This window comes from Lytechinus variegatus, chromosome 10 (assembly GCF_018143015.1).
Source record: "Lytechinus variegatus isolate NC3 chromosome 10, Lvar_3.0, whole genome shotgun sequence".
Classification (NCBI taxonomy): domain Eukaryota; kingdom Metazoa; phylum Echinodermata; class Echinoidea; order Temnopleuroida; family Toxopneustidae; genus Lytechinus; species Lytechinus variegatus.
This window is the reverse complement of record NC_054749.1, coordinates 22,551,130-22,563,313: the sequence shown is the minus strand read 5'-3', so window position 1 is coordinate 22,563,313 and position 12,184 is coordinate 22,551,130. Positions and strand designations below refer to the sequence as shown.

The following is a 12,184-nucleotide window of genomic DNA, read 5'->3' as shown; positions in this document are numbered from 1 at the left end:
GAGAACGATTAATCAATCGTGAAGACAAATAATTTCATTTTCGCAGTCAATAGGTGATTGATGTAGTTTTGTATATTTGCATAATCTCATTCAATAAGATAAAAAGAATAAATAGGGATCAGCTTGCTCAGCTCATTACATATTCAAGACAAGCATATGGACCTAAGTGTTTTGTTTGTCTGATTTTACGTTATTTAAATTCATTTTATTTTCACCCTATATATAGAGAAGGGCCTTCCCGCTTGAAGTATATGTTTCACGATGCATTTGTTCTGATCCAGGCATATACAAATACACTCGCATCATACTGCACATGTATTTCAAATAGTGCTGAAAGTTAATTCGTGTTTTTTCCACTTATAGGGGCACTCCGGGCTAAAAAAATATTTATATCTAACTAAGAAGAGTAAAATTCACAGAGCAAAAGGCCTAGAACTCTTACCGGAATAATGCAAATCTTAAAAATGGCATAACTTTATTCCTTTTCCGATTTTGATCAAAACTTCAGCATTTTACTTGTCTGGTTTTTCTATTTCTGTTAAAATGATATTTTTTTTTGGCCCGGAGTACCACTTTAAGTATTTATTGTACTAAAAATTTTCGGCGTCCTACATCTTCGCCGCATCTTCGTCAGCAGTAGGACGTCGAAAATTTGAGTAAAATAAATACATGTTACTTTATGAACAATAATGGAACATGAAGGTCTATGCCAATAAAAAAAGAAAGTACCGACCATGGGACAATGCACCTCCGGTTTTTTTTTTCTTTTCTTCAATATTATTAGGGAATGGATAGTGCATAGACCTAAATGTATCAGGTATTTTCCTAGTAATATTGTTAATGAATACCTTTATGAACGATAATTATTCATCGGTTTTAACATCTTTGTCAATGATTGGAACACTCCACTGCCATACGATGTTTCGGGAGAACAACTTCATGTTGTATAGTTTTTACTGTAAATGAAAACCTCTTATTTCCCTTTTCGAGACGAATTTCTGAGCAAACGAATATCACCAACCACATTTCTCGTTATACGATGTCTAATCTGCGGTTTCCATATTGGCTATGGAACAATGTTCAGAGGAATAGCTGGATAAAATCAATAACCGAGACGTTTGGCCAATCAGAAGGTCGCAGGCTCTTTACTCGGGCATCAATCAATTTCAGGATTGCAGAATACACTTCGAGTATAATCCGGGGTATAACTGCAAAATTCGAATGGAAAACTGATGTAGAAAAATATTGGAATTTTCATTAAGATTCAATTTAGTATATGTTTAGATCTCTAAAATATTAAATAATCAGCAGAAAATACGGAATTGGCGATCCCATAGCAATAATCGAATTCCTATTTGTCACATACACCCCTATTATTTTACTTAATGGAATGATCCAAACACGAATCCGAGAAACATGGAATTTATGGGAGGAGCCAATGTGTCGTAGCCTGTCTGTGCCGTGACCGTATGTGGTGGTAGGAGTGTACGTTATGAATGCAAAACCGATTCGGGTTTGTGTTTCGCCTTATGAATATTCATTACAGTGTTTCATTACGCATGCACGTACGAATTTGCCGGCTACACGTTGAATAATGTATATCAACGCAAGCACTTCGCATGCATCGCACGATAGTACAGTACATCGGATTGTCTCGCATGCTCACTCCAGTGGGCCCAGTAAATAACTATAAAGAGGAAGTCTATTCTGTACTCGTGTTTTTTGAGAATCCTGTTCGTGGAAATTCTACTGGGTCTTTTCAGCCATGTTCACGGATTTATAATTCTTTATAAACTGAGCTGATCGAAGCGAAGTGTTTCAGTTGGGATGCACTCTCTGTAGAAGCTCGTTATCTTGGAATACGTCTTCTTTCCATGCCGTGCATGTGAGAGCAATTCTTCGACACACATTTTCAGCGTGTGTGTCTGTGTGTGTTTACATACCATATCGGAGAAGCGGGATAGGCATCTTTCTTTTTCCCCTCCTGTTCGCTCTCTCTGTCCGTCTCTCTCCAGGGATATTGGCCTGCTAATCTAATTCCTGGAATCCTTCTGCAAGCTGACATCTTACCTTTTTTCTTCGCTTGCCGAGTGCACTACAGTCCAGAGTACGATTCAGCGTTCTTGGTGAACGCTGGCGCAGGCGCTACTGGATCAAATACTATAGTACTATTTCTTGACTATTCTTTAGGAATTACTAAAGACATCAGTATTACGTATCTCCATCGTCCATTCCTGAGGACGAACAACGTTTATATTGCTCTTCTTCTTCGACTTGACACCATTGCAGTATTTCATGGAATGATCGATTGAAGCAACCTGTATTGGTTCAGCTACGATTTGGTGATATTGTGTTTGCAGCAGACGTGTTATTTCTTCGTATGCAAGCGTGGTAGCCACATGCCGCCACACACCATGAACCATCATGAAAACTGTCGGACTGCTCGACGGGGCACGCCGGCTACATCAGCGGACCAGTTCCAGCTACCACCGGCTAGGCCGCGTACTACTCAACAAGATTTGGAGAGACTGATCAACACGTTAAACGTTCTCCAGATTTCGGGCTGGTATCATGGTGCCATGACATTTCGTGAGGCCAAGCAAAAGTTGAAAGGCTGCTCAAACGGGACATTTTTAGTCCGGGACAGTTCTGACGACCGTTACCTCTACGCGCTCAGCGTCAAGACACCGCGAGGGACAACAAGTGTCAGGATTGAATACGAAGATGGATTATTTATGCTCGACACCGAGGAATGTCTCCGTAGATCCGTGCCAAGCTTTGATTGTGTCATAAAACTTTTACAGTACTACATTAGGATGAGCAGGGAGAAAAATTGTGTTGACGCCAATGGGAACAGCTCGACCATCAAACCGAAAACTAGGTCTGGACATTTGGTATGGCTTGAACGATCAGGCCGTAAGGACACCGAAGCTCAAATCATAAAACCACTCACCTCCAACGTGCCCAGTCTACAACATTTATGTCGCTGTACAATAAACAGGACTGTGGAACCAAGATTTATAAACGATTTAAGCATACCACGTACCTTAAAGAAATACGTCCAGGAATACCCATACAGTCTATGATGTACGCTTTTTGTAGCCTAATTTCATTTGATATGGACTAAATCATGTTGTCTCGTATGATAAAGAGTTTTTAAAGACAGTGTATTTTTGTTTTAGCAGACATCTAACACCCACAAAAAAGGTTTGACATGTTAGATGACGGTACTAGAGAAACGCTAAGAGCAACGTGTGTAATTTTCATGAACTTCATTCCAACTCTAAAGCTCCACTTGTTCACTAACTACATTAACAGTGACGACTGAAATAAGAAACTCATCATCCTGAGGTGAAAGGAAGCTGCTACTGCATTGGGAGTGGAGAGCTTGACTGGAGGAAAATCTAACCTAAGGCCTACAAAGCTCGTCCAAATTAACTTAAATTTCATTCTCTTTCAAGAAACAGATTGAATACGTGCTTCAAAGATGAACTGATTTGAGAACGTCATGGTAGCAGTTATCAGACGTCTACCTCATACTTTGTGAAGAATAATTACTTGGACTTTTTTTTAAATCGTCTTACGGGATGAGACAATCCCAAAAGTTAAAAGAGATGAGACAATCCCAAAAGTCAAAAGAATGGTCAAAAGATTCTCCGAACCTCAGCCCACTCGAAAACAAAGGACCATTTTCGCTCACTCCCTGAATACTCCTTTATTTTCCTTTGTCCAAACCGCGTCCTGCTTCGAAGTGTATCACCGACCGTGTGGTAATTTTCATGGAAAACAACCCAAGCTTGATTCATGGTGGTTTTGTGTGGCACCCATTGTCGATATTCATTGTGGGGGATGGCTTGACCACAACTTTACTGAGCACTGCTATTCAAGAAAGCTATAGGAAGTAACCACACACTGACCCTGTTCTTTCATACTACGTGCTGTTTCTAAACGTTCTATCTCATTTTCGATCTGTTCTGGCCCAAGTCGACCTATTCAATGGGAAGGGAAGGTTATTCATAAGGAAAACCCATTTTGTTATATCCGGCGTTTGAGACATTTACTTGCATGTTATTTCTAGACACACCATTTCATATGTTTAAATTGAAGAGTTCATGCAGAGGGTATCATAGTCGCATGCAACTCGCTTCATGTTATTGTTAATAAAACGACAGTGTCCACGCTTGTTAGGTTTTTGTGATTTTGTCCCTTTGAAGTAAAATTTAATTGGCCAGTATCATGACAAGGCTATCACTAGTGTTTTGGCAGTCCGATTATTCCTTGTTAATGAGTACATGTAGGCATATATAAATTTGTTTCCTAATTGTGTAACAGAAACGCGTAACAACGTGTTTCGTTAACTTGAAATTGAACACAGTCCCTCTCCAAATTTGACAGTAATCTTTGCAAAGTATCATTTTTGGCATGTTTAATATGGTCACCTTGGTTATGTTAGTAGATTTACACGATAACTGCAATGCCTATATTATTGATGAGAAGTTATGAAAGGTCTCTGATATTTTCGAGTATAAACTGAAAATTAAGTGTGATGATTACTGAATGATACTGTGATGGTTAACTAATTTTACAACACTTTAAAACACTACAGAAGACAGTTACAAACCCTTTTTAAAAATGGTGTATCTTTAAAAGTGATCATATGTCTTGTCTTTTATTAGAATTAATTTTACTGTATGACCAATCACAAAAGTAAGAAGAAGAATTATACTTGCCTTTGCAAGTCCCTTTTTTCAGTAACATTCATTCTGTAAGAGGGAAATATATGTGAGAATTACAAATAATGTGGTTGAATTCCAATTGACGTTACTGAATTGAAATTCATTACCAAGACTTCATATGGTTGAAAATGTATTTGTCAAATTTTAATCGATTTTCAGTTAATCTCCGACTTACATGTACTTGTACTTCGCATGGCGACTTTTTTGGAATGGCAGATCGGTAGGCCTATTGATTTGGGTTGCGTAAAGGTCGATGCTTTGTTCATTGGACTGGTAACACAACTACTTGCTATTCGTATCACCTAGTTTACGTCCATCCAATTTTAGTTAAATTCTCGGTGAGCCCCGAGATTAGGGTAGAATAACATGAATTTCTTTTCATGCTGGTGCTAATTGGCCACTTCAATTAGAATTAGCTGACAAGTCAAACTCCAAAGAAGATAAAAGCAAGAACCCCTTTTGACCACTACTATTATTCTCATTGGTTGATATGGATAGGTGTAGTATGAGGTGGCACTTTTATCCCCTTGTGATGCACTTCAAATTCTCCGATAAGGGAGGCCTTTGCCCTATTTTTAGTCCAGTCTACTTATATTTTCGAAGTTTTCCAATGCCTCTTTCAATTTAAATTAATAGTGCCCCGACAGTGCCACTACTCCAGTACACCTTTACACGAACTAGGCTTACGAAGTAGGCTTGCAATATGCACTGTGTACGATTAATTCTGTTTATCCGTAGTACGCTATTCAACCCTAATGATAATAACCGGTTCCAGGAATCAGTTGTTTGATTAAAGAGAAAAGATGAGATAGGTAGTCGAAGGCTATTATTTATTGCACCAACCTTTGTCATAGAAAAAAATCAGATGTGTGTCTACTACAGTAATATGTCGTTGTACGTACGTGTAGGTGAACTGTGCAAATACGGATAGCAACGTACAAATACACACAACACTATTTCACGAATTGAATCGATTCTGCATTCGCCATTAGGGTAAAACCTGCAGCCATCGGTATGCGAGGGGTCTATGTAAAATACCAATGTATGTATTTCATTGCAATTTTGCCAAATAATTTCGCTGTTTCTTAGTATAGATATTTAACAAATAAACAATTAAATTGCCATATTTCCTTGCCAAAAAAGGAGGAACGTCTGTTATACATGTATTTCATTCTTCACGAGATCAAACAAGACCTTCCTATAGAAGGGAGATAGCGTTTCAACTCCCAATATCTAACTCGACAATGCTGCGTTGTTTTCATAAATCACCCCAATTTTTATTTTAAGCATACAAACATATAGTAATTCTTATCATTTCATTCATTTTTTTTTCAATTTTCTAAAACGCTTTTACCGAGGCTGCAATCCTAGTTTTGACTCTTGATTGTAATGTAAATTCTCCTTTTTTATGTGTGATATAAATTATAAAATGTTAATCTTCAGTAACATTCCCTAATACAACATCATCATACATTTGGATAATACTTATGTATTTTATTTCGACCTACCATTTTTTACTTGCAGAAAGGTGTTAACAGATGGCTTTAAAAGCTTAAAGTGAGCATAGTTTGTTTTAGAGAAAGTATATACATGTACATCATGATCCAATGGATGTAAGCATTGAGAATGAGAACACAATTGCCTAGTTTGGGTAGCAAAATGAAAATGATGAACCAAGAAAGGGCTGAAGGGCAATTGAACTGATTCATTTTCATCTCCCACCGCATTTGCGGTCGTTTGCAGAATATTTCCCCAATATAATATTTTTAATTTTTCGGAAATCTTATTTACTTGAAACCTGACATTCTGTTTAAGTGTCACATTCAAATAAGATACGCCTGTACAATGTTGAGATGAATTCTCTTTTCTTTCGCGTTTCCAACTTGGTATATGAATTTGAAATTGATTAATTCTAGACATTGATTAGTGATAACACGATAATAATCAATGAGTATATTTCACTAGTGTACTCTAAAATTAGATACCGACGAGGAACAAACACAAATGATAAATTGGCCTATCTGTACCTGAATGAGATATGTCTGTCAATGTGCTATAATAGGAGTGTGAACAAAAGTATGGTTTATTACAAGTATATGTCACTCTAATATATACTATAAAACGATAATAGAATATATAAATATATATTGAACGTGCTTTCGAAAGCAGGTTCAGTTCTAATTTTGTTACGAAAGCCTTCAAGTGCAATATGCTATATATTTTGAATACTTGTGTTTTGATATTTTTGTCTATATGTCATCATGCACTGTACATGTAGAAAATGAAAAAAAAAATCTATTGAAATCTGAGACCAGCTGTGTACTTGTGTTTATTTATGTTCGTGTGATGGACCGTGAATGTCAATGTGCCATTTCATTTGTAACACTGACCTTTCTCTGCGTTTGAGTGATTATTATGAGAAATTCCCTGGTCACTTGATTATATGACATTAATGATTGCATCATCATAATCATCTGCCATGCAAGACTTTTGCCCAATGCTCCGTTTGGAAACAAACAATATCTGAAAAGGGGGAAAAAGTTGTTTCATTCAAAACGAACTGGTGAAAATGTATTTTGCGTTTGTCAACATGCAAAGGGATAAATATAGGCCTATAGTCTGCACTTAAGGTGCAATAGCAATCATTGGTTTGTGCGTGTTCTTTGGTAGTACTTATACTGGCGCACAGATATGTGAACACCATAATGTATGGCACCCCTGAAACATACTACTATACATCTTAAATCGTTCTCCTTCCTTTGAATAACCATAGCAACCATAAAAGCGAAGTATTAAATCACTTGCGAAACATGTAACACTTAAAACTACTGCAGCCAGACACATTTTGCTTGAGAACAGTAATACAGTCGCTGTTATATACTCGAACTCCCTGTAATGTTATGCGGGCATGTTCAGAATCGCCCGACTCTCCGAAATCAGATTCAAAGTCCCCGGAGTTCGGCTTGAAATGTCATGACCGATTCCTCCAAACAACGAATGGAGGGATTGGGAAAAGAGAAAATCCATTTCCACGAAAACGCTTTTCAGCTTGTCTCCTGGACAAAGTACGGATGTGCTCTGAATTGAAAGCTCGCGGCTCTAGCTTTTGACGTGAGAGGATTTAAAAATTGGCTTTATAAAGGAGGGGTTAAGGGGCAAATAGTATCACAAAGAACGAGACCCTTTCCAAGGTTTCTGAAAGGGGTATTAAAGGGGAATGAAACCTTTGGAACAAATAGGCTTGTGTAGAAACAGAAAAATCAAAGAATAAGAATAAAGAAAGTTTGAGAAAAATCGGACAAAAATGAGAAAGTTATGAGCATTTGAATATTGCAATCACTAATGCTATGGAGATCCTCCCATTGGCAATGCGACAAGGATGTGTGATGTCACTGATGAACAACTTTCCCTTTGGTGGACTATAAAATGCCCTCAAAATGTCTCTTTTTGCTTTTTCTTACGATGATACAAACTCTTTATCCATTATGTATTCTTAAAAAATATGTATTACATGCCCTCATGTAGAAAGAACACATGATCTATGGATAGATGTGATAAAAGAGGCAATTCAAGTGAAATATATACTAAAGTAATGAGGAGAGTTGTTCATCAGTGACATCACACATCTTTGTCGCATGGCCAATTTGCTATTTCCATAGCAATAGTGATCGCAATATTAAATTGCTCATAACTATCTCATTATTCAGATTTTTCTCAAACTTTTGTTGATCTGTTTCTTTGATTTTTCTGTTTTCACACAAGCTATCTTGTTAAATGGTTTCATTCTCCTTTCACGAGTCAATTCTTTACTAATAATTGTTTTTTGTAATGCAAGTAAATTTGGGTGTCTTAAATATATATATAAAAAAAACACGTTAACATTAAAATGATGTAAGAAAAGGTAGGCCTATATTGGTTTGAAATTCAATGACCAGTTAAAGGAAAACATCATCCATTTACAGCTTTTCTTTTCAACGAATTTTCGTGTAAGAGAAATAACCAGTTTGTCACGTTTGTGTAGTTTTCTTGAATTCATTGCTTACAAAAAAAATGAAATAACAAAATCCAATCCGAGAAATGGCACATTTTTATTTTGACAGAATGAAGATAAGAGAGATGGAGAAAATGGGATGTGTGTATGCATAAGAAAGGGGTATGATTTTGTAGAAGAGAGGGGGGGGGGGTGGGTTCAAGGAAAGGAATGGAATGTGGAAATGAATTGTTGAGTATATAGAGAGTATATACACAAAAAATCAAATCCTACCCACTTTTAAATCCCCTCCCCAGGATTTTCCCCGAGAAATCAAACCATGCAGGTATTATTGTGCAAAATGAGCACAAGTTTTGAATTATATATATATATATATATACATATATATATATATATATATATATATATATATTCCGTACTTCATACCCTATTTTGTTGAAATTTTCATTGTTTTGCTGTCTTTTTTTTATCAAAGTCAGCTGATTCTTTGATTAATTTTGGTATTTTTTTCTAATAACATTCAGGAGAGGGGGGGGGGGGGCGATAAATCTTACATGGAGATGAAATACATATTTAAAAATAAATCAATTATTTGAATACTTATCACAGCTGATTAATCGAAAACAGAATATTAAAAAAATAACCTTATAAAATTACAATTTATTTTTTAAAAAAGGCAAATACAGGTAAATCACACTTATTTTTGGGGTGATCTAGCCATTCCCAAATAACCCATGTGCCCCCTATTTTTGCCTGATTTTTTTTTGGCCAAAATTAATTTCAAAACTATCAATGCTTCAATGTCAGGCTTGTGTAGAAATGCGAAAATCAAATCAAATAAAAAAATCAGATTAAAAAGAAGTCAAGGTATCAATCTTTATTGTTACAACTTGATGATATATAATAACCAATTTATCCGCTTTCGTCAGAAATCGGTATCGTTGGCATGGCAATGGTCCATCACGAACTCATCATACTGCCGTTTGACTAAATCACCTGTCGGTCTATGCGAGTGCGCGCGATATCATCGATAATCATTACATTTCCAAGGTAGAGTACCCGGAATCAGCAACTGTCAAGCCAGGAAATGATAAGCATTAAACACCCTTTCTCGATATTTTTATCATCGTAATGAGAGATAATTCGAAAAGGAACAGATGTTAATTTCTTTGAATCAGTGGAATCCTTATCCTGCCAACATGGGAATTGTAGTCTTTTAGGTCCTGGTGGTGGTGCGGGTGTGTGTGCGTGCCCGCGCTGGTGGGGGGGGGGGGTAGAGTAATGGAAATTGTTAAAAAATTGGATCTTCAATACATCCTACCTGTCATTTCATATCCATTCAATTTTTAACCCCCCAAAATTTACATTGATCATTCATAGGAGCTGATTTATTTCTTTTGATTGAAAATGGACAAACACTGAATTCACCCAGTCTGTTTAAATCTCAAAATTCAGGAATTGTAATTAGAAAACATAGGGGCCTATATTTAGTTGCAATCACCTCAATTGGGCATTACTGGGGGAGGGGTCTAAAACCTCAACGATAAAGTACTTCTGTGCTTTACACATACTGTACTTTTTAAAAAGAAAAAAGACACAGTTTTTCCTTAAAATCAAAATTTAGTTCCTTTCGGATAACTGCCATTTCGCATTTAGGTTTGTATAGCAAAATGTAACCATGGTAACGATAGGCGTGTTGCAGTCACACCAATGGAAGAGACTCCAAACCGACCGATACTGTGTCATTGGATTTTTGCTCGGTCTTGTATCGATATCGTTGGTGTGACTGCGACATTCATATTTGGGGGGGGACTTTGAAAAAGTTTTCATTGATATAATTCAGTGAAAATCATATAACATGTCTGATGCTTGACGATCATCGGCAAATCTATATTTTCAAGCGGGTGAAATTAAACGGTCTTGTGTGGAGTTCTTAATGTTTTTTAGTACCAAAATTAATGTGTAGGGACCAAGTTGTTCTAGTTGATAATCCTTGGAAAAAAACACTATTCCATACCCCTGTCTATATCTTATACCACTCCCCGTTCCAATTCATTGAATCACTACCTTTAATCATTTACGACAATATAGTGCATTTCGATTTCGTGTTATAACCCTTCCCTTACCACGCTTACAAATCCAAGTCTTTCAAAGTCTTTCTTCACTTCGATTATATAATGAGTCATCGTTCCTCGTATTTGATAGTATTTGTCCAACTCTTCACTGCTGCGGGTCTTCTTCATCATTGTTACCCCACACAAGAAACCACATTTTGGTTTTTCTGCAAACAGAATTAACGCAGACACGGAAAGAAAGAATAAAAAGAAATATTTGGTTTTGAAATTCTACGTATAGATATCAAAGATGTGGAATTCAAGTCAGACGTCTGAACTTTTGGTGGACAAGATCGATGCCAATTATATGGATTAAATGCAGAGTTTACAGAATATGGCGGGTCGAAGGCCACTTCCAAAAGACAGATCAGAAAGAATTGATTGGAGCGTTACAAGCGGTATTGTTAAAGTCTTGCTATCGATTGTGAAGTGATATGCCATAAATTCTTTTCATCATTTTTGAGAAAAATGAGCAGCAATTCGATGAATCAGTTTTGTGTTTATTCATTTATTTTTTTTACCAACGGTTCAAATTGCTACTGACACAGAATATCGTGTTAGCAATCAATCCCATGTCTTCATGAATGTCCGAATGGTGATTAGATAGGGCATTGTGTCGGTCCCCTGCGCTTGGATATGAAATGGGTTTAAAAAGTTCTTGAAGCTCCGTTCAACCTAATAACAAGCTGATTCGATTGGATATATCAAGCACAGCACAGAAATTCCATCAAAATCCGATGCACATGATAAAGTAATTTCCCGCAATTTTAAAAGACAGTTATGCACAATTGTGATATGCAAATGAGACAGCCGATTATGCCACACACTCAGTTTATTTAATATCTATTTTTGCTATAATGAAATCTAGGAATAGATTAATGTTTTTTTTTAGATTTCACAAAAGTTAGGATCTTTATTGATTCACAAAGAGCTTACAATATTAATTCAAATGTTCACACTTCACAGGAACCAAATTGCGTTTTACCTCATGGGTAAAAAGTGAAATATCCCTTATTTCATTCGATAATCAACAATAATCAATGAGTGGTTGACGTCATCGTTTCCCCATTCCATTACTGTATGTATCACGGATTTACTTTTTGTCGTTTAATTATTTTTAAGAAGTGAAATTATATGAATAATTCATAACTTAATCAATCTCATCGACACTGCCTGTAAAGTTTTCAATGGCATTTTGATGGGAATTGGTTATGAAACAGTGCACGTTATTACGAGCCCAATATGGGCCTGATATGCTATAGTCCTCCAAATCGTCACTTTAAACACATTTAATGCATTTTCATAGATTCTGTATGTATTTCACAAAAGGCATTTCATCCCCG

The 12,184-nt window shown here is 36.5% G+C and overlaps 1 protein-coding gene across 1 annotated transcript; it reads left to right on the top strand.

The window, feature by feature from the left end:
- Window positions 1–1,599: 1,599 nt before the first annotated feature.
- Window positions 1,600–7,045, top strand: LOC121423305 (suppressor of cytokine signaling 2-like). Its single transcript, XM_041618648.1, has one exon. The coding sequence runs from the start codon at window positions 2,400–2,402 to the stop codon at window positions 3,084–3,086; it is 687 nt and encodes a 228-aa protein (XP_041474582.1). The 5' UTR covers window positions 1,600–2,399; the 3' UTR covers window positions 3,087–7,045.
- The last annotated feature ends 5,139 nt before the right edge of the window (window positions 7,046–12,184 follow it).

Coding starts and splice junctions, on each gene's coding strand:
- LOC121423305 (XM_041618648.1), top strand. CDS start 2,400: ATGCCGCCACACACCATGAACCATCATGAAAACTGTCGGACTGCTCGA.